This window comes from Polypterus senegalus, chromosome 13 (assembly GCF_016835505.1).
Source record: "Polypterus senegalus isolate Bchr_013 chromosome 13, ASM1683550v1, whole genome shotgun sequence".
Taxonomy (NCBI): domain Eukaryota; kingdom Metazoa; phylum Chordata; class Cladistia; order Polypteriformes; family Polypteridae; genus Polypterus; species Polypterus senegalus.
Genome location: NC_053166.1, coordinates 152,820,484 through 152,845,057, shown reverse-complemented (window position 1 = coordinate 152,845,057; position 24,574 = coordinate 152,820,484). Strand labels below are relative to the sequence as shown.

General features: G+C 37.5%; 1 protein-coding gene across 3 annotated transcripts in view; it reads right to left on the bottom strand.

The window, feature by feature from the left end:
• Positions 1–24,574, bottom strand: part of rhbdl1 (rhomboid, veinlet-like 1 (Drosophila)) — a 76,885-nt gene that overhangs the window by 29,915 nt on the left and 22,396 nt on the right. For all 3 annotated transcript variants that reach the window (XR_005636293.1, XM_039776013.1, XM_039776014.1), the window contains exons 3-5: positions 21,961–22,185; positions 21,217–21,365; positions 20,030–20,142 (exon numbers count right to left, since the gene is read on the bottom strand). Coding sequence is in view for 2 of the 3 variants with exons in the window: in XM_039776013.1 (XP_039631947.1) it covers positions 20,030–20,142; positions 21,217–21,365; positions 21,961–22,185 (487 nt within the window). In the remaining variant the exon portion in view is untranslated. The remainder of the gene's footprint in view (positions 1–20,029; positions 20,143–21,216; positions 21,366–21,960; positions 22,186–24,574) is intronic.

Here is a 24,574-nt window from a genome sequence, read left to right as displayed (position 1 = left end):
CAACTTCTGTATGGACATTGTAGTTCCAGTATGAACAGTATGCTGCTATACTAACAACAAGCCATGGATTACAAGTGACATCAAGGGCCTTTTGAGCCTGAAGAAAATTACATTTATAGGCGATGATCAGCATGAGCTCAAGCGTGAGCAGAAGGAACTCCGAGTCCAGCTCAGGTTGACGAAGGAGCAGTACAGGAGAAAGCTGAAGCACAAGCGGCAGAATAACAGCATGAAGGAAGTGTGGGATGGTATGAAGATCATCACTGGCTGCAGCTCGAAGTGGGGTGCCACCATCGAGAGAGATGTGGAGAGAGCAAACCAGATGAACAACTTCTTTAACAGGTTTGACTAGGGCTGTTCGATATAACGATATATATCGGATGACAATATGAAAACGTCTATCGCTGAACATTACGCTATCGTTTGTTTCGTGGTGTCGCAAAATAAACTGTTTACGGCAATATTTTTTTCATTGTTTTGATGGCCACCACGTGGATGCAGACACACTAGCATGGCTGATGAAGACGAGGCAACACCAGATAGCTCCACACAGAAGGACCTTGTTCCTAAACGAGGGGCTACCTCTGTAGTATGGAGATGGTTTGGATTTGAATAGTCTGATACGGACCAGAAAACGGTACTGTGCAAATTATGCTGCAAACCGATCGCTACCACAGACTCCAACACGACAAACCTCTTCTACCACCTCCGCAAAAAGCACGTGAGCGAGCATGCAGAGAGTTTACAACTGAGAGGCAGGCCACGTAGGATATTACAGTTGTAAAGGTACTATTTAAACGAGCATGTTAAAAGCTTGGAAGATTAATTGCTACCAAAACAATTTGCTTAAGGCATAATTTTCCCTGCAGCGTTTGCTGTCAGCGTTAATCTTGTTAAAATTACTGTAGCGTCTTCCAGACGTAATGACGATCCGAGACGGTCACTTGGTTAGTTCCCTCTTTATTAAACACAAACAAAAAAAAATGGTTGCTGTTGGCCACAACCACGCCAAACAGACAGCAATCCAAAAACAAACTCTCTTAGCTAGGGGCGACAAGATCGTCGTCCACTCCTCCTTTTTCACAGCGCTCCTCCCCCTGGAACCTCCTTTACCTTCCACTCTATTACAGTCCATCAGAAATAACAGGGACAACAGAATAAATAACTAAGAGGGATGTAATTCACAGAACACAGACTGCAGAACAGAACTCTACATTACGTTTACGCCACAACTGCATTAACACGGCAAATCTCCGTTAACGAGTTACCGCGGATCACCCGTGCTTGGGGCTGGACGGCATCAACATGTTAGCGCCGTCCAGTCCCACGCACGGGGCGATCAGCTGTAACTCATTAACGGAGATTTGCCACACTACGATGTGCAAATTAACATTTTACTAGAATGTAGCCTAAAAAATATTATATTTAATATTATATATTTAATATATTTTTGTCATAAGCCTTATTGCTGCTACAGTTTGAAGTACAATGTTTACATTTGGTTTTGACAGTTAATGTTAGACTTGTATTTATTTTGTTTAAAGGGTTTATTGGCCTTATATAGTTTAGTTGTTAGTGCTTTGATCCTTTTATATTTAATATATGTTGTGAGAGTTATTGCTGCTACAGTTCACATTTTGTTTGTCAGGCATTTTATATAGCAGTATTTTATATTGGGCCTTTAGTAATTTGTTTTTGAAAAGTGTTTTATATTTGATACATTAACATTTTATGTTTACATTCTAAGTCAAACATTTGCTCAAATGTTCTAAATAAAAGAACAGAAATAATTACAAGTTGAGTACTTCTCATTTTTGATTTTTAATTTAAATGAAAAAAGGAGTGGTGATTATATAAACTATTCACTGAATACAAAGAAAATGTACTATATCGTGATATCGGGATATGAAATGAAATATCGGGATATAAGATTTTGGTCATATCGCACAGCCCTTGGTTTGACCACCCTAACCCACTCTCACCTTGGAGTACTGCACCCTCCATCCATCCTTCTGTTGATACCAGCATAGGAGAGACATCCTCACCCACAATTACAGCAGCCCAGGGGCCTCATGTATAACGCCGTGCGTAGAACTCGCACTATAACATGGCGTAAGCACAAAAGCCGAAATGTGCTTACGCACAGAAAAATCCAGATGCAGGAATCTGTGCGTACTCCAACTTCCACGTTCTTCCGTTAAATAAATCCCGATCAGCGTGAAAACTAACGCCGGCACGCCGATTATGTAACGCCCCAAATCCTTCCAGAATTACGCCTATTTGAATATGCAAATCAATATAAATCGCCCTTAAGTGCAGCCTTCTGTGAAAAGACAATGGGAAAAGCACGGGGGGAAATAAGAATTTCAGCGAATACCAAGTGGAGGTAAAGGAAAAACATACTATTTGTTCAAATAAACCGTGGTATAATCAACCAAATGAAGTTGATCGAGTGACATAGCGTGTTGGAGAAACTTGAAAGCTCACGTTCACAAAATCGCACAGTGCCGGAAATAAAAAAGAAGTCACATATCAAAGTTGCCGTGAAAAGAAGAGTTGTAAGCCCACTGTCTGAGTGTCACATGAAAGTTTATTAGGGTACAGAGAAAAAAGGCACACGGTGGGGAAAAAGCACGAAATGTCAACTTCAATCTCGACATTTCCACTTTAATCACCTAGTTTACTTTGTCATTTAGTAGAACATTATAAACTTCATCTTAAAATCGTTTAATTAACCAGTTTCTCAAATCACATCGTAATTAAAGTAGCACGTTAAATGCTTTGTTTTGTATTTGATCTTCTACTCGTATGTGCTCTATGTGTGTGAATCACTACTTGCTTCTTAAACTGGCTCTCTTCCTCCAACTGGACACAGAATCCATTACATTCGTGATAAATAACTAAAATACTGAGATGTATACGTGATGTCATTTTCATGATGATAGGAGTTAAAGCACGTTATTAAACATGTGTTTCACTTCGATGAAATAATTTATTGTCGAAATTTGTCGCTGAGTTTTTAGCTGTGTTGTTATTTTCTCTTTCTGTTTTATATTCAATATATATTGGCGTAGCCGCCACTGCAGTCAGTGCTTTTCTTTCCCAGTAACCGATCGCCACACAATCAGCTCTGTAATAGACGTTAAGCCATCTGTAAGCTTAGCCGATTCTTCAAAACGCTTAAAGAACATTGAAATATCTTCGTAGTACATATTTAATTATTCTATCCTTCACGACACTCCCAGTGAAGAATATAGATTATTTAAATGAAGTTAAAGTTTTATGTGTATAATTTAACAAACATATTTTGCTGCATTTCACCTTAAAAATGATATCGTCATCATATGTAAATATAGCGCTTTATAAAGTGGCTCAGGTTGTGAGATATTATAACTGTAGTGCAAGTTTACAGTGGGGTGATTGTACTTATAAGTACAAACCGTTCTACAAGGAGCAATTGATTGAGTGCATTTAAAGTTCTTGGGATGAAACTGTTTCTGAACCGCGAGGTCTGTACAGGAAAGGCTTTAAAACGTTTTGCAGTGGCTGAGACAGCGTGTCCTTAAAGCTGTATACAGATAATTCTCTTCCGATCAGCTGCTGCTGTGATTCACACTCAGATACAGTGATATAAATACTCCGAGTCGTGCAGTGAGAGTAATATGGAAAAAGATGATCCGCTGTGGCAACTCCTAACGGGAGGAGCTGAAAGAAGAAGAAGAAGAAGAAGAAGGAGAAGTGAGAGTAACAACGCTAAAGCAGTTATGGTATTTGGAATACTATGGCTGTTCCCTGAACCATTATATTATTACGAGTTAATTACAATCAGATGCATTACACTAATAAACAATATGCGGTTAGTTTCTGTGTATTTATAAAGCCGCGTCATGAAAATAATGAGTAATCACACAAGAACAGTACCATTGCTTTGACGCTGGGTGCCGCCAGTCTGCAAAACCGAGCGGAGAACTTGCGTACGACAAGGCATGAGGTACCGTGGAAAAGTGCGTGGCTTTACGCCAAGTTTAGGTTTTATACATTGAGATTTGAACGTGGAAAAGTTCTTACGCAACATTTCTGTGCGTACGCACTGTTTATACATGAGGCCCCAGGTGAGCAGAGAGCTGAGGAGACTTCGTGCCAGCAAAGCAGCGGGTCCAGATGGAGTATCAACACGACTACTGAAGGCCTGTGCGCTGGAGCTGGAGAGTCCTCTACAGTACATCTTCAACCTGAGCCTGGAACAGGGGAGAGTCCTGAGGCTTTGGAAAACATCTTGCATCACCTCAGTCCTAAAGGTATCACGTCCAAGTGAGCTGAATGACTTCCGGCCTGTCGCTCTGACGTCACATGTGATGAAGACCATGGAGCGGCTGCTACTTCACCACCTGATGCCACAGGTCCGCCACGCCCTCGACCCTCTGTAGTTCACATATCAGGAGAAGGTGGGAGCGGAGGAGGCCATCATCTATATGCTACATTGATCCCTCTCCCACTTGGACAGAGGCAGTGGTGCTATAAGAATTATGTTTCTGGACTTTTCTAGCGCCTTCAACACCATCCAACCTCTGCTCCTTAGGGACAAGCTGACAGAGATGGGAGTAGATTCACACCTGGTGGCATGGATCATGGACTATCTTACAGACAGACCTCAGTATGTGCATCTCGGGAACTGCAGGTCTGCCATTGTGGTCAGCAACACAGGAGCGCCGCAGGGGACTGTACTTTCTCCGGTCCTGTTCAGCCTATATACATTGGACTTCCAATACAACTCGGAGTCCTGCCACATGCAGAAGTTCGCTGATGACACTGCTATCGTGGGCTGCATCAGGAGTGGGCAGGAGGAGGAGTATAGGAACCTAATCAAGGACTTTGTTAAATGGTGCGACTCAAACCACCTACAACTGAACACCAGCAGTTGTGGTGGATTTTAGGAGACCCAGGCCCCTCCTGGAACCCGTGATTATCAGAAGTGACTTTGTGCAGAGGGTGCAGACCTATAAATACCTGGGAGTGCAGCTGGATGATAAATTGGACTGGACTGCCAATACTGATGCTCTGTGCAAAAAGGACAGAGCCGACTATACTTCCTTAGAAGACTGGCGTCCTTCAACATCTGCAATAAGATGCTGCACATGTTCTATCAGATGGTTGTGGCGAGTGCCCTCTTCTACGCGGTGGTGTGCTCGGGAAGCAGCATAAAGAAGAAGGACGCCTCACGCCTGGACAAACTGGTGAGGAAGGCAGGCTGTATTGTAGGCATGGAGCTGGACAGTTTGACATCCGTGGCAGAGCGACGGGCGCTGAGCAGGCTCCTGTCAATCATGGATAATCCACTGCATCCACTAAACAGGATCATCTCCAGACAGAGGAGCAGCTTCAGCGACAGACTGCTGTCACCGTCCTGCTCCACTGACAGACTGAGGAGACCCCACACTATGCAACTCTTCAATTCCACCCGGGGGGGTAAACGTTAACATTATACAAAGTTATTGTCTGTTTTACCTGCATTTTTATCACTATTTAATTTAATATTGTTTTTTTATCAGTATGCTGCTGCTGGAGTTTGTGAATTCCCCCTTGGGATTAATAAAGTATCTATCTATCTATCTATTTATCTATTTAGCATCGAATAGCATCTTTTAATTAATGAAGAAAACTGCTCTCCTTTAACAAAAGCTTTTTGTTATTCACTTCTGTCTTCTGGATATTTAATATCAAAGTCAGTATCTCTGATGCATGATTTAAAGAAAACTAAAAAGTTATGTCTCAACTACAGTATATTTCGAGTAGTGATAATGCCCACTGACGGATATGGGACTCACAGACGGCTAATCCCAATGTGAGACTAAAGAAGATCTTATACCTAATGTGGTAAATATACAAAAATTATGTGAAAACATAACTGGTATGAAGATTAATTAGTCAGTCCCTTAACATTACATAAAGATGTGAATGCATCAAGACTCACTGTGTTGACTTATCTAAGATAAAAAAAAAACAGCTGTGTGGCTGGGCAGTCTTCTGGTCTCTAACTCCCTACAGAGTTTGTTTCTAAATCAGCTTAACTGTATTTTTTTTATTTTTCCTGTCCACCATGGCCAACTGACCTTATCATTGGCCCATCATTTAGAGACTTAAAAGAATATTAAAAGATTAATTCTATATTTAAGGACTCTGTTTCTCATAATTATCAAACTATCTTATGTAAGAGTTTATTATTTATTTTTGTATACTATGTATGCATTATTATCCATCCATCCATTATCCAACCCACTATATCCTATTACAGGGCCACGGGGGTCTGCTGGAGCCAATCCCAGCCAACACAGGACGCAAGGCAGGAAACAAACCCCAGGCAGGGCGCCAGCCCACCGCAGGTATGCATTATTATTAATTTTATTTTCATTTTTTATTGCATGTGACTACTTCTTTAACATTTTATAATGCACTTCGAGATACAGTGTTTGTATGAAAATGTGCTTTAGAAATAAATGCTGTTGCTGATGTTGTTGAATGACATAATGCAGTAGTTGCTGTAATGTCAAATTGCAATGCCCACAGTGTTCCAGGCCCATTTTTCTTAAACTTATTTTTAATATGCTGGAATCATGTCATTCATTGAATGATTACGCCTAAAAAAGCTGGCCATGGGCTTTGTTTGACATGCAGACAGTTGAACAATATTAATAGAGTGCTTTTTAAGTCTATAGTGACAAAAATAAATAACAGTGCCATGAAAAAGATATGCCCCTTTCTCAATTTCCCCTGTCATTGCCCATTTTTGACAAGGAATGGTTTTGGGTCTTCAACTAAAATGTAAAATTTGATAAAGGGCAGCTGAGTAAACAAATAATGCTTTTTTACCATTTATTCAAAGAATAACTCATGTCCAAGTAAGCAGACAATGCAATTATTGTTTATCAATAATTAATTATGCTATAGTTATCAAGCCTTTTTGTAATTGTTAAGGAATACAATTGCTTTACTATTTAGCTTATAATTTTGCTTATAATTACAATTTAATTATATGGCACATCAAACCATCTTTTTAATTATCTACATTGAAATACATTTAGTTAAAAAAAACAGAAAATATTCTGAATAAATAGCAAATCTGGATCATTAAATGACTCATCAAGAACTCTTTTTGCACTGCATTTGCAGTAAAATGACAGTAATGAAGAAATCTCATTATGGCATGATTTTCAACAGTGTTGCAATCCTGCAGCGGAGTGTTTATGTTCATTTGACCTTGGCTTCAACTAGACTAATGGCAGAATGCTGCACTTTGCCTGTCCGAACTACACCATAAACCATACGTGTTGTATTACATCAGCTTCTAACCATTGCAGTTACCGCATCATTTTAAAATTGCCTTTACTTTATTTAAAAAGTACTGTACCATATTGTATTCTAGTTTCCGAATGATGTACAATTTAGATCACTGGCATGTCTATCCACTTGTGGGAGTCACTGTTTAACAAAGGAACACACCCAAGAAGCAGTCTCCAGGTACTTCTGGTGCATTCCCTAGTATATGTAAGCATGCTGAGAGAAACAGTATAATCTCTCCTTGTTGTCCCATACGTTCCCTAGGACTTCTGTCAATAGGTAGGTAGTAGTGTACATCTTGTGGAACACACCCAATGGGTATCCTGATCTGTGAAACACTGGCTATATTCTGAAGTTTTCCCATATTATTGATCTCCTCACACTATTATCGAAAGTTAGCCCATGCAACCCTGTACTGGAATTTTATTTCTTTATATTGGCTTCTACCCTATTTGCAAATTTTTGTAATTCATTTCTTTTACATTTCACTTCAGCAAAAAAGTCATTATACAGCAAGTGCACTTTCATGCCAAAATCAACCCACATTTCTAATGGACTTGCTGAGTAAGGAGCAACACTAATATTTAATAGCTGTAGTAGCATTTGGTCTAGCATATGGTAAGAAAAACTGTAATATATGGAACACACCATAAGTCTATCAAATCATTTTTTGAACAAGCTTCCAAGGTGTTAGGAAACTGGTGCACATCATGGTAGTATGAGTGACTACAGTCCATTCCATTGTACTATTCCACACACACATACAGTCTGGAGTTGACAGTTACAAGCAACATGCCTTGTGACATTTAACTATGGTGGTCTATAATTAGAGCCTAATCCACTGAGTTTTCTTGTAATTGGATGGCAACAGCAATTTTTGTTCTCTGCATTCGTGCCATTGCCTTAGGTTCTCATACAGTCAATAGCTATATTCTCTAAGCAACTGTACATCATCCATGTTGCTAGACCACAGTTTTTATGTAATGATTCAGTCTAGTGGTGATACTATAACAAACACACTTTCATCTTCATTGTAAAATCTGAAAATGGGGAAACTTCCCCCCTACAACTCACTAATAAAAACTTTATGTAGCTCAAGCCAGAGTTTCCCCTTTAGCTAATGTAGAAGAGGGAGCTGACAATGAGAATACAATATTTTAAAGGTAAGTACCTGAACCCTCCACACCTTACAAATCACAACACACTTGTGTAGGTCTTATGGGGGTGCTCTAATCTACTCTCTCTATATAAAATCCTAAACCTAAAAAGTGCAACGATTTTATGTGACGTTTTAATGTCACATTTTTTTTCACGCTTTAAATCGAGCTTATTTTAAAGCCTACATATAAATGTTTGGTATCATTCTTTTCAGAATCTTTTAAACTTTAATGCGATGTTGTTAGATTTTCAGATTGTTATTCTGTTTTTAAATTATAAACTAAAAAATATCAAGAATACTACAAGTGTTACATAAAGCACTTTGAGCTACATTTTTTTTGTATGAATATGTGCTATATAAATAAATGTTGATTGATTGATTGATTGAAGAACTCACGTCACACGAGACGAGACTTTGTGACAAGAGATTTAACCATGCCCAGACAAAGAGTAGGACAACGCGAGTGGCAGAGATGCGAAGTGGCTGGCGAGCAAAGCGAGCAGGGGGCGAACCCCCTAGTACTAGCATAATAGAGTCAATGTGAAAACAATAAATAACACAGACTACACACAATTATCCCTAATATTTTATTTATCAGCTCATATTTTTTTATATTTATTCTATGATGTGAGTGCATATATTCTACAGTATGGTCGGAGGAGTTTATTTTATCTGTTCTGTTTAGTGTTAATAGTAAATGGGGTGAATTTCTACACTATGAAGAGAATAAGAAAACACCATAAAACGTACACAAAGATTCACTTTATGCTCATCTTCACATATAAAATCAAACTAGTTTTATCTACAAAATCTTGTGCCCTAGAGTATATTTTCAAGATTGCCAGTCATTTAATTGTACTTCCCAGTGAGGAGAATGTGTATTATTTATTTGTGGATGTGATGTGGGTTTACACCACCTGGTAATGGCAATTTGCTGGCAACCATGGTATAAAAATAGGTCTCAGCAAAAGAGTGCATAGCCACTGGGCTTAAATTTGGTTTGTGCCATCCATCATGTACTAAATTAGTGCATTTATTCTCTTCATAGCACACAGGAATTTAGCTCTTGTGGGAGTCTGCTATAAGCTGGTTGACTCTAATACCAGAATTAGGTGCTTTTTCTGTTACGTAGGAAGTTCTTTGTGATGTGCTATACAAACAGCAGTACTTATTTATTCTTTATTGTGAAAGGATTCGGCATATAGAGCTCTTCATTAGGCCACTTATAGAAAAATTAGTACAGGCCAACCTAGAGAGTACAACATGTTCATAATATAATACTTCTATTTTTATGTATAGTTTCTGATTCCTCATTCCAATTACAGGTCACAAAGCAATAGGAGCTTATCCTGGCAGCATCACACACAAAGCAGAACAGAACCCTGTATAGTAAATGCTGTTAAGTACTCTAACAGTCAGTGGATTTACATACACACAGATACCTGGATTAAGGTGAATAACTTGGTTAAAGCAGAAACTTGGCTTCTTAACCAGGCAAATAATCTTATGGAGTTCTCCTTTGTTAAAACGCTCTGACATCATTAAACTGGGCAAAAAAAACCAATTGTGTGATGTAAATATGGATACAGGGTTTGGTGTAGAAATCTCTGCATTTGTGTAGATATTTGTGGAATGAAATTTGTTAGAATGTGTAAAATCCAATTTTATTATGCAGGTTCAAAGAAAATGTATTTTTACACATTCCAACTTGTGTTGCTTTGCATGTTAACACTACGGCATAGATTTTTGCTTCTATACTGTATATGACACAAAAAAAACCAAAATAAATAAGAAATTAAATCCTGATACTTTATGAACTTATTTTAAAATATTACTGATTAGATCCTGCCATGTTTTGAAAAAAGTCTGTATGGATCCTCTAACTGAGTATTTGATTTTTTCCAATTTCAAATAATATAACACATCGGTTTCCCACTGACTTAAAAGAGGAGAGTTTGGGTTTTTCCAGTTTATGAGAATAAGTCTGCGTGCCAAAAGTGTAGTGAATGCAATCACAATTTGTTTGTCTTTCTCCGCTTTAAACCCATCTGGAAGAACACCAAACACAGCTGTTAATGGGTTAGGAGGAATTGTGAGTCCAAGGCTATCTGAAAGGTAATTAAAATCCTGATACTTGACATTAGTTTTTCAGTGATACTGCAAAATGAAATGAAAAATTTGACAATACACTAGTTTAAGGATTTCTTCCACTTGTATTATTTTCAGCTTTCAAGCAGTAAATACTTTGTGCATCATTCTACAAAAAAGGAGAACTAGTACAGATTTAGCAAGAAAAATAGCCTCTCTTTTTTAAAGTTTTAAAGATGTTCATTTTTAAAATTTAAAAGATGTGCATATTTTTTCAAACCTTGTTTTCAAAATCATGAAGATGGGAACATTAAACAATACCTTAATCAATTCTGAATTTAAACACTTGGGATCAAACAAAGAAATATATAACTAAAGTTACATTTACTCAATAGGCAGGAAAAATCCATTAACATCACTGTCAAGTGAATAAGATTAAATGAATTAGCATTGATATAAAATAATTGATTTAAAGGAGCAAAATGGTTTTCTGCAACCTTCTTTTGTTGTAATTTTACTTTCAACAGATAGGTTACTAAGGAACATGCATGAAGAAATACAACCCATTTAAAAAAAAACAAACAAAGGTAGAAGAAAATAAGAAAATGCAGCAGAAACAAAAGGAGATATTAGTGTCAGGATTATTATAGTATGTGACAAATAATTTTCTCAATGGGCTGAATCTGTCACAGAAAAAAAAAAGATCTCACAAGTACATTTGAGAACTGAGGAGAGCTCTGTTGGGAATGTCAGAAGTACTTTCACAATTGCTCATAAATTCCTGCCTTGGATGTCTATGGAAAACCAGTAATATTGTTTTGTTAATTCTCTAAAGCACCCAGAAGTGCTGTATTATATATATATTATAAATATATATATATATATATATATATATATATATATATATATATATATATATATATATATATATATATATATATATATATATACACTATTTTACAGTCAGCATGAACTGCAATACTGTACCGACCGTCTAATCAGCTTTCCAATATAAGGCAAAATAATGAATTTCTTTATCCCGGTTTCCTTATTTTTTTGTGCTACCAATGCTACCCAGTTATCTTACCTATAAATGATTACAATAGATCTCTGCATATAATAACCACAGATATATTGATTTCTATTAATTCAACCAGGATATTTATTTTGCTTTTGTTGTGATGTGAGATTTTGCATTTCACTTGATAAATATTTTGTATGTCTTTATTTATAATTTAGGCAAAGCAATGTAATTTAGTGTTTACCCCAGACCCCCCTTATGACTAAGTCTCTTTGCATTGTACGACAGAGTTGGGAGAGGATGTGTCTTAAACCAGTTTGGCAAGTATTTTTCTGCTAAAGTCTTTCAACCCAAGAGCATATATATTACTCTACCAAAATAAAACAGCTTTGCTATAGCTTTACCTTAAATTAGCTTATCCTAGGTTACTTCACATAATCAGTATTAGGAGCTTGAAGAACCTGAAAGACTACATAATGATTTCAAACTCGGATTACAGAGGACCTACACTTTTTTTTAATATTGGACTAATCAGCTATGATTGGTGATCCAAGTAGCTATACATCATGACATTAGGGTATAAAAGGTGCCAAATAGTGTTCTATGGTGTATCATACTGAGCATTGTGAAACTTTTCTTCCAGGAAAGCAACAATCAACTGGACATATAGTGGATACTGTAGTTGGGATCCATGAACATCTCTTACATGCTTAATCAAAAAAAGTGTGCTGGGCCACATCTGAGCAGGAAAGGGTGCTAATGTTGTGCAAGCATTCCTGAGAGATGGCAGGCATGTAGTTGGGTATTGTCCACCTGTAAATTTTAACCAGGCAGATGTGTTGTTTCCTTGTCATATCACTGATGACAGCAAGATAATAATCTTGTAGTCCTCCTACAGTGTTGTTCCTGTGGATCTTCCTGGTACTTCTCAGCAGGTACAAGAGCTTTCCTAAAATCATGACTGCCATCACTGCTCCACTGTCACATCCATATGGCCCATCCATGTAAGTCACCAGTCCATTGTACATGGGATTACCCAACAATTTGCAAAGCCTGTCACATATCGATAGAAAGAAGAAAAATAATATAGCCACTGTAATAACACGTGGGGCAACGCCAGTAATCCTTATGTGTTCTTCCTTGAGTCACCCAGATCTCTCCCAGCAGGTACAATGCTATGTTTACTGTGTTCCAAATCATAGCTCCCAGTGCGACAATTCACAGATAACTTTGTTAATTTATTTACAAAAAAAAAGAGGATATGAATTTTAATTATTTTTGTGCAGATCGAGCAGCAAATCAATAGTGACCTGGCATTTCTCCCAAAACTACCCAGAAAATCACATAAACACAGTGATGTTGGAAAGCAAGATGTTATTAAGTGGTGAATCCAAAAACTCCTACAGAGTGTGAATGCAGCATAAGAAACCTTTTTGTAATCCTCCCACTGCCACAACCATATAGTCAACATATAAACAATCTTGACCTCTCAGGCTGCAAAACAATAATTTTGAGCAAATGACAAATTCAGTCAATTATTTATAAAACTGGTTAACATGTCATTAAAGAATGTCTTCTTCTGGTTATGGAAATTGTTTTGTATAACAGACAGTGTTTATGTATCTTGTTTTTCATTATTATCCTCATCTGTTGTGAATTCTCATTGAAACAAAAGGTTAGGAAGGATGAATATACAAACTGATTAACTGGGAAAAAACAGACTTTCACAGAGATAAACCAAAAGTATTGTTAGTTGTCAGACAGGGGTCAAAGCATGTTTAATTTTAAATAAACCAGTCAACAAAACAAGAATGGAGACTAGAACTCAATTTAAAAAAAGTCAAAATCCTAAATCTAATCTTGTATTCTTTTTCTCACTAACAATAGTCTTTGTTAGTTTGTGGTTCTTTGATTCAAGGTTTGACACAAGATAATGAATTCTGCCATCTTTTATAATGTTGACTTGATAATGTCACTAATTCAGGTGACCCAGCAACGGACGTCATCATCAATAACAATATGGTGGTGTCCACAAAATAGTGGGACACAGATATATATATATATATATATATATATATATATATATATATATATATATATATATATATATATATATAGATATAGATATAGATATAGATATAGATATATATATAAATAAAATTTATTAATGCCGTGGGACTAGGGTGTTGTACCGTGTTAGCCATTATGAATACAGAGAAGAGCCAAGCAAAATGACACCTTTTATTGGCTAACTAAAAAGATTACAATATGCAAGCTTTCGAGGCAACTCGGGCCCCTTCTTCAGGCAAGAAGGGGCCTGAGTTGCCTCAAAGGCTTGCATATTGTGATCTTTTTAGTTAGCCAATAAAAGGTGTAATTTTGCTTGGCTCTTCTCTTAATGCCATGGGGAAATACAAACTGATGAGAACTGCAGGAGCATTATACTGAGCTGGGCCATTCAACCAAACAACCATAGGAGAGTCAAGAGATATAATCCTTCCAGTGGCTCTGCCACTTAGTCTTCTCCCAGTGGACCATGCCTTGTATATTTCCTGGGGAAAGCAAACAAAGGACTCTTCAACTAAATGCCCAAACCACCTCATCTGGCTCTTCTTGTCTCAAAGGAACAGTAGTTCTACTTTAAAGACCTCCAGTATTGAACCACTCATTCTATAAGTTAGCCGAACATCATTGTGCAGGAAAATTGTTGTTGCTGCTGCTGCTGCTGCATGTACTAGCAATTTAATTCTTTTGGTCACTACCCAAGGTTCTGAACCATAGGTGAGAACACTTTGTATAATACACTCACCTAAAGGATTATTAGGAACCCCATACTAATACGGTGTTTGACCCCCTTTCGCCTTCAGAACTGCCTTAATTCTACGTGGCATTGATTCAACAAGGTGCTGAAAGCATTCTTTAGAAATGTTGGCCCATATTGATAGGATAGCATCTTGCAGTTGATGGAGATTTGTGGGATGCACATCCAGGGCACGAAGCTCCCGTTCCACCACATCCCAAAAATGCTCTATTGGGTTGAGATCAGGTGACTGTGGGGGCCATTTTAGTACAGTGAACTCATTGTCATGTTCAAGAAACCAATTTGAAATGATTCGAGCTTTGTGACATGGTGCATTATCCTGCTGGAAGTAGCCATCAGAGGATGGGTACATGGTGGTCATAAAGGGATGGACATGGTCAGCAACAATGCTCAGGTAGCCCTTGGCATTTAAACGATGCCCAATTGGCACTAAGGGGCCTAAAGTGTGCCAAGAAAACATCCCCCACACCATTACACCACCACCACCAGCCTGCACAGTGGTAACAAGGCATGATGGATCCATGTTCTCATTCTGTTTATGCCAAATTCTGACTCTACCATATGAATGTCTCAACAGAAATCGAGACTCATCAGACCAGGCAACATTTTTCCAGTCTTCAACTGTCCAATTTTGGTGAGCTCATGCAAATTGTAGCCTCTTTTTCCTATTTGTAGTGGAGATGAGTGGTACCCGGTGGGGTCTTCTGCTGTTGTAGCCCATCCGCCTCAAGGTTGTGCGTGTTGTGGCTTCACAAATGCTTTGCTGCATACCTCGGTTTTAACGAGTGGTTATTTCAGTCAAAGTTGCTCTTCTATCATCTTGAATCAGTCGACCCATTCTCCTCTGACCTCTAGCATCAACAAGGCATTTTCACCCACAGGACTGCCGCATACTGGATGTTTTTCCCTTTTCCCACCATTCTTTGTAAACCCTAGAAATGGTTGTGCGTGAAAATCCCAGTAACTGAGCAGATTGTGAAATACTCAGACCGGCCCGTCTGGCACCAACAACCATGCCACGCTCAAAATTGCTTAAATCACCTTTCTTTCCCATTCTGAAATTCAGTTTGGAGTTCAGGAGATTGTCTTGACCAGGACCACACCCCTAAATGCATTGAAGCAACTGCCATGTGATTGGTTGATTAGATAACTGCATTAATGAGAAATTGAACAGGTGTTCCTAATAATCCTTTAGGTGAGTGTATATCCAGAAAACTTCTGCAGCTGCACCAATTTGCTGATCAATTTCACAATCACATGTTCCCTTACTCATAAACAGAACTCAAAGGTACTTGGAGACAGTCTGAGGAGTGTAATACCTTGGTTATTGGAACACACTCTTTTGACAGACAGCACAAGATACAGTTCTCAGCTTTCATGCAGCACTGAAAAGGCACATTAGCTAAAAATCAACAATATCCTGTGCTTTCAGCATTACCAGTTGGATCTCATCTACCCCATGTCATGCCACTGTGGAGCCTTTTAATAATTGCAGTGAACTCTTGTTTTCAAACTAATTATGTTAATGATATTGATTTGTTATAAATAGTAAAGGAAGTATTGAGGTCTGTCACCATAATAATCAAACTTCAAAGTAAAATGCATCTTTTTAAACTAATTTGTCTATGTCTTAGACTGTGTTCCATTAATTATATGGAATTTTAAACTGTTTTGTGTTATTTTATAGTATTTAATACTTGGTGTGTTGTGTAATGTGTGTTAATTTGTCCTGAGTGTCCTAAAAGGTTCTTTTAATTAATATTTGTAATAATGATAATACAAATAAATACTAAATTTACACTAAAGTTAAATTGGTAAAGAATTAATTATGTTCATGTAATAGTGTCAGATTCTTATCACATTTGTCCAACTTTCAACCTGAACGTTCTATATTATTAGCAACTGCCTTTGTTTTAAAAGTATTCATATGACTCGTAAACTGAGTTGTACCATATACATATAGTATTATCACCACTGAAATATGATATATATCACAAATGTATAAATATTTACAGAATCTGTTAAGTAATCCTAAGTGTGAGAGAAGTGGTTAAATAACAACTGTATCACCCCAACTTGCCCAAAGGCCATAGTAAAAACATTAAGTTGAAGGTTGCATGAATAATGCCAGTTACCATTAATGGACCTTTGAACACAATGTGAACAGTTTTGCTTATGTATTATCTAGTAAGAAATGTAAGTCCACTACTGTAAAACAAGAAAGTATTTTATAAAGTAGTCTTCCATTTTGTACATGCTGAAATATGGTCTGGAACAGGACACGGTCAGTACACAGATCAGATATGTTCCTATGGGACAAAGGCCACATATCATCAATCTACTATAAGCTAAGAATGAGTCACTATTAAGGATACAGAGTTTCCATACAATTACAAACATTTCTGAGAACTGGCAATGTGAAAAAATTGAACATGAAAAGCAGATAAGCAAACAACCGTATGTAATTTATTAATGAATCATGATCATCTAAGCATTTAAATATAAAATCCAAATAGCTGCCTTTTTCTGGCTTACTTTAATCTTATTTTCTTTAAGAAAAACGGTCTATTTGATTTCTGACCAAAAACATTTATAGCTTCATTTAAGAGTGCATACAACACCACTTTCAGAAATACGGAGAAGATGATCAGTTATTACTAAAAGCTGCCCATCCACATTAATAAAAAAAAGAATAATCTTGGAAGTCCATTATGACATCATTAAAATACCAATTTTTTTGTCTTCCTTAATTTGCTTGAATAGTGGATATAAAAATACAACTTCAAACAAATTGTGAATAATAAATAATAATAAGAAAAGTCTCTTTCCACAATAAAAAATGTTTGTGTTTTATATACAGTTTAATAACCTTTAATACCCCAAACATTTTAAAGGGACAGTGCAAAAGGAAATAACTAATTGTATTCAATGATCTCCACTTAAAATGGTAAGCCTTCTAAAATTTGGATCTCAATGAGTGCCTCAATAACACCCTCATGGAATCTGAGAGCTGAAAATTGAATAATAGTTTTAGATCAAAACTGGTCAGTCCATCTCTTAGCACAGAGAGGATGTCCAAAATTAGGCACTGTTCAACTTCATGATACGAATATATTTCTGTAAACTTCTAAGAAATTTTATTTAAGATATTGTATTTCACATGACATAGCAGCAGGTTTTTTTAAATACCAGGAAGAGTTAAATAAAAAAATGGACTGATGTACTCCGGAATGATGAATAATATCAAGAGATGTAAAGCAGAGTAGTTTCAGCAGCACCATAAAAGGAACAAAAGAAGCAGTAAGCAAATAAAATATATCTAGGTAGAGCCAGTATAAAAGTAAAGAAAGGAAAAGGGATTTTACGTGTGTAATTGGAAATCCAGCATTTATGGAGCCTTACTTACATAGACAGAGAAGTTCCATGTTAATAAAAGCCACAGAGATGTGTATGCATTTTCCAAGACTGTCATAATAAGTGTTTAAAATAGACAGCATGCTGATATCAATTGACTGAAGGTGTCAAGTAACAGTGATGGGTGTGTGCTGAAACTTTTTTAATTTATAGTTTAGATTTGTACTAAATTGTTGACATTGATTTGGAGTTATATAGGAATCCAAAGCAAATTATCCAGGGCAGATATGATGTATTCATTAGGTTACGAATCTAGAAGCGGCATTAAGAACCTGCACTATTTAGTCATACATTGATATGGAAGTCAATTGAAAAAAGAACTGCAGTAATATACTGCTCAAAAAAATTAAAGGAACACTTTGAAAACACATCAGATCTCAATGGGAAAAAGAAATCCTCCTGGATATCTATACTGATATAGACTGGGTAATGTGTTAGGAACGAAAGGATGCCACATCGTTTGATGGAAATGAAAATGATCAACCTACAGAGCCTTGAATTCAAAGACGCCCCAAAAATCAGAGTGAAAAAATTATGTGGCAGGCTAGTCCATTTTGCCAAAATTTAATTGCAGCAACTCAAAATTGTACGCAGCACTTTGTATGGCCCCTGTGTTCTTGTATACATGCCTGACAACATTGGTGCATGCTTCTAATGAGATGACAGATGGTGTTGTGGGGGATCTCCTCCCAGATCTGGACCAGGGCATCACTGAGCTCCTGGACAGTCTGAGGTGCAACCTGGTGGCATTGGATGGTCCCAGAGGTGTTCTATTGGATTTAGGTCAGGAAAGTGTGGTGGCCAGTCAATGGTATCAATTCCTTCATCCTCCAGGAACTGCCTGCATACTCTCACCACATGAGGCCAGGAATTGTCATGCACCAGGAGCCACTGTACCAGCATAGGGTCTGACAATGGGTCCAAGGATTTCATCCTGATACCTAATGGCAGCCAAGGTGCCTTTGTCAAGCCTGTAGCGGTCTGTGTGACCCTCCATGGATATGCCTCTCCAGACAATCATTAACCCACCACCAAACTGCTCATGCTGAATGATGTTACAGGCAGCATAATGTTCTCCATGGCTTCTCCAGACCCTTTCACTTCTGTCACGTGCTCAGGGTGAACCTGCTCTCATCTGTAAAAAGCACAGGGCACCAGTGGTGCATCTGCCAATTCTGGTATTCTATAGCGAATGCCAATCGAGCTGCATGCTGCTGGGCAGTGAGCTCAGGGTCCATTAGAGGACATGGGGCCCTTGGATCACCCTCATGAAGTCTTTCTGGCTGTTTGGTCAGAGACATTCACACCAGTGGCCTGCTGGAGGTCATTTTGTAGGGCTCTGGCAGTGCTCATCCTGTTCCCCTTGCCCAAAGGAGCAGATACTGGTCCTGCTGATGGGTTATGGACCTTCTATGGCCCTCTCCAGCTCTCCTAGAGTAACTGCTTGTCTCCTAGAATCTCCTCCATGCCCTTGAGACTGTGCAGGGAGACACAGCAAACCTTCTGGCAATGACATGTATTGATGTGCCATCCTGGAGAAGTTGGACTACCTGTGCAACCTCTGTAGGGTCCAGGTATCGCCTCATGCTACCAGTAGTGACACTGACTGTAGCCAAATGCAAAACTAGTGAAGAAACAGTCAGAAAAGATGAGGAGGGAAAAATGTCAGTGGCCTCCACCTGTTAAACCATTCCTGTTTTGGGGGTCATCTCATTGTTACCCCTCTAGTGCATCTGTTGTTAATTTCATTAACACCACAGCAGCTGAAACTGATTAACAACCCCCTCTGCTACTTAACTGACCAGATTAATATCCCATAAGTTTCATTGACTTTATGCTATACTCTGATTAAAAAGTGTTCCTTTAATTCTTTTGAGCAGTATATAATGAGAAGTTATCCTTGCTATTTACTTAATGAAATAAAACAATACTTTGTGAAAATCACCATTAATTTCCTTTAACCCAATAATAATTTAATTTCTGCCTCTTACATGTTTGTAATAAACAGGCAGTGTGTAACTTGATTACAAATATGCTAATAAAGTTTAACAAAACAACACATTATAGGATTATGAGAATAAAATTAGATACAGATATCGTTGCTTTTGCAGTATTCACTCCCCACTGTCACTTGGATGATTTAATACTCTTAAAAATCTGTTAGTTTGTTGGCACAATATTTTTCACTGACCTGCTAATACACCAGCAATATACAGAAGGCTTATGCGCACAAGGCCATGAACCATCTCGAGTGGTACTCCGATGACAAGCTGCAAAAGGGCATTGAACCCAAGTTGCTCTAACCTGAAAAATAAAATTGGACTGACTAGACTAACATACAGTATGTTCTTGAAGTCCTGCAATTCATTTTGTTAAATATGCATTTAATCCATTGTAATATGGAAATTTTTTTTTTTTATCTAAAACGTTTGATTATTCAAAAATTATAGTTTGAAATTAAAGCATGAATCACACTGCCAATAACCTTCTCTATGTACAGTGGATTCAGACTGTATTCAAACCTTTTCACTTTCTGCACAATTTTTTGTATTGTAGATTTATCAGGAGGATTTAGCAACCAGACAGACACACAAACACACAGATATTTGTCCTTTTATTAAAGTGGATAGATAAATTTGCTATTTTGCACATCAATCAACACTCAACAACCCATAATTGCCAACTTTTCTAAAAATCAAAAACTGAAATTTCTTATTCATGTTAAATATTCAGCCCCTTACCCAAGTGCTTTATAGAAGATCCTTTGGCAGAAATTAATGCTGCCATTGTGAATCGAGCATATTCTTTGGAGTGGTGGGGAGGATGAGAGGCTGGGGTGTCAGCCCACTTGCTGCTATGGCCCACAGGTTGTAAAATGCTGCAATTATCCATTAATCAATATAAAACTATGTGTTTTTTTTCTTAATTGGCAGCAATAATAGCTTCAAATTAATATATAATAATAACATATGCATTCGTTTTCAAAAACCATTTATTTTGATTTAGATTTGCAGTGGGGCCATTCATTCCCACATCAATACAGATAAAGCAGGAGACAGTGCCTACTGCAGGGCACATTCACACACATATTACCACACTCAATCATGCCAGGCCAATGACTAATCATCGTAACTTACATGTGTTTGTGACATGTAAACAAAGCCACAGTAATTTCATGAGGACATGGTTGAATATATAAACACAGATACTGGTTTAAGATTTTAACATAGAACCCTGGAACTGTGAGGTTACAGCACTAACTACTGCAGTACTGTTTCTGCCAATAAATAAAAAATATTTCAAAATTAAAACAGAGATGGTGAAACACAAAACAAAATCACATTTTTTTTCTCAACCTCTTGGTTCCTACACACTTACCCAACATGCATGAAGATGTAAGTGAAGAATCTCCACACCTGGGCCCGATGTCCAGGATGATAAACAAGTGGACTCTTCATGAAGTCTGGGTGGTATGTTTGGAGAACCCATTTGTTGAGTTTGGCACCATAGCAAATAAACACAATGATCTAGGAAAACAAGGGAAGAGTAAAAAAGAGTCAAACTGTTAAACATCAGACCCAAATAACCATTCAAGTTGAAGTTTTTTGTCATGTACATATAGCATTATAAAATTCTTAGTTTCAAGCCTCCTTAGTAAAAAATTGTGGGTTCACATAAAAATCCTAAAATTCCTTTTAGTTAGCTCGAGGTTCCGTAGTCACATTTTCCTACTCACAGCTGCAGGCAGTCTTTAAAAGATTAAATATTGTAAACTTTAACTTAATTGTCTTTGTTTACATAATACTCAAATGCTAAAATTTAATTGTAAAGTCAATACATAGTCAATGTTATACACATGTGTGTGTTTGTTGAGATGTCCATAAGAGCAAATGACAACAATGAATTATTTGTTATATACATTGCCTTTCAGGAGGTGGCTAAAAATATTTTATAGTTTAACAATTCAAAATCTATATATATCAAAATTTTACTTTTTTTACAATGCTGCTGCTATCACAATAACAGCCACAAAACACTTAAATATTATTCTTTTGTAGTTGGAAAGCTATTACATCCTAATTGGACATTCAAATGTTGGATATGAAAAAGCATCAGACCTACTTGTACAACTGTGATGACTGCCATGAAGACAGGCGGTGGGCAGAAACGATTCTGATGGAAGTACCAGCGTCTATCGTTTTCACAGGGTAGAATTTCATATGCAACATAGCGCACAAATCGCTTGTAAATGCCAAGCCCTGTCTCATCCAGGAGGATTTCTCTCTGCAAAGTACGTCGACCATTGGCAATTGCTTTGCGAAAACTGCTGGAGCGCTTACTACTGAGCTAAAGAGGAGAGGAAGTAAGAATGCAGATAATTCATAATTAAAATATATCACTAGCTGCATGTAGCTAAAATCATCTTTTTCTTTATCAGAAGCCAGTCTCACACTGATTAAATAACACTTGGTTAACTATTATAGGTCCTGTGTCGACCTGAAATTCGATGGAAGCATCTGTACCATGGTCGTTGAAAACCAACTTCATTTACAGCTAGGGTGTCTTCTGTGTGGAAGTGGCATGTTCCTCTTGTGTTTGCCTGGATTTCCTCCTGCTGACTTAGTGATATGCTTTCAACTGATCTTGGGAGTATATACAGGCTGAGGATTTTTCTACAAGGTTGTACACACTAGTACAAACTGCAAAACTGTTCTGGCTCATTGCATCCATGAGAAGGAACAAGACTGAGTAAAGAAAAAAGAATGAAAAGATTTCTGCAAGCCCACAGACACTTGAGTTACTGGAACCCTAATTATATATCTTTGTAAAAATCTATACTGGAGGCAACAAGTCACACAAAGTTACTCAGCATACTAATGTGGTGGAAGCGACAAATGTGGTAGCTTATTTTCTATCCATTTTTGAAGATACTGTACTTATTACACACACTGTGCAGCAAAATATATGAAGAGAAAAAAAGTGTCCAAAATATTGGGTTAAAGTCATCATTGTGCCAATATATAGAAAGGTGACAAAAAGGACTACAGTAACCACAGAGGTATCATCCTGCTGAGTGTTCTAGGGAAAGTCTAGACAAGAATGTTACAACAGCTAAAACAGTTATATTGGAAGACCAAGCAGGTTTCAGAGTTGAAAGAGGTACAAATGGTCACTTAGTTGGTCCCAGTTTTCATAGCATAGGGCATAGCACAGAGGCAAGATTGGACATCTAAACACTAACATAAAATGGCAGCCTCAGAGTAGCAGTGGTTTCTAAACTTATCAGAAAATACCCTGCTTGAAAATTCTCAGGATTTTATAGAGCCATCCCTACACTAGAAGTCACTCAGTAGTTGCATGTGAGCCCTAGATCTCACTACTAATAATTTCCCACAAGCCACTCTGAGGCAGTGTTACTGGAACTATAAATTCATACTTGGCCACATGAAGGACAACAACAGGGTTGTTCGACATGAGCAACAGTCCCCTGTTTGGAGGAAACGGCACCCAAGTTAAAGGGAGCAATTTGGGAATGCGATGCAAAGCCAGCTTAGAACACAGCAAGGCCTGAAGAATGACACTTTGGGATTGTTGAAAGTTTCTCTTCGTGAACCCTTTTTTGCTGTGTTAGGATAAAAGCATATATTTTCTTCTGTTTGAATATGTGCTTCCTGCTTCATAATGTTGCATTTTTTTAGTTATTTTGGGATAGCTCTTGCTTTTGAAATGTTCAAAAGTATCCACTTACCCTTAAATACAATCAGAATTCAAGTGTGACTTGGAATAGTGATCATTTTACCTTCGATTATTGATCTGTTTTCTTAGTACTAAAGAAAAAATTATTTATTTTTTGTATGGGTTTTGTTTGCGTTAATGCTGTTTTCATTGTATTGTTCTGGGTGATGTTTCATTGTTTGCTTTTTTTGATTGAAATTGGAAGTCCATTAAGTGTTCAATACTTCAAACTGTGAGTACGCCACATGGTGTATTTCTCAAGATCACATTTAAAACATATTAGTTCATCTTTACTTTCTTTTGTCAAATAATGGCCCTAGTTCCCATTCAAGTTACAGAAAATAAAATGTTCGTCTTCAAAAAAGCAAGGTAGACTTCCTGTGATAAGAAAAATTGATTTATTATATGCTGTATATATACACCGTGGAACATGGGAATGGTGCTATAAAAATTATTATTATTAAATACAATAACTTGTTATCTTTAAAATTATGCATTCATAGCAAATTTTTTCCTAGTGTTAACCTTCTACTCATTTGATGTCATTTGCTTTTGACACCTGCTTTCTGCCTTTTTTGATGAAAGTGTTAATAATCTTAATGGAATCATGAGTGGTAGAGTGACAGTACAATTGTCTTCTCCATCTTCAGCCAACGTTGCCTCAATATCTACTCACAGCATCCAATTAAATCTCAGTCCAGGGGGACATTTGGCCTCTAGAGGCATCTAGAGGAGATAGAAACCCAAGCCATCCTTTCTTAACTCTTTGAGGGCTGAATATTTTTTGTAAAAAACTCAGTTTTCTGAGAAGCACACAAAGCAATTGTTTCACACATAAATCAACATAAAACATCTGTTGCTACGTGCCATAGCTGCTGTTGGCGCATGTTCGGCATCTCTAGCAAAAATGGCTGCGTGGGGGCACCTCGATAGACAAAAGGAATGCGTGGTGGGCCTGCTGCCTGGCTGTCTTCGCACCGCAGGTGGGTGGTTGGCGGTG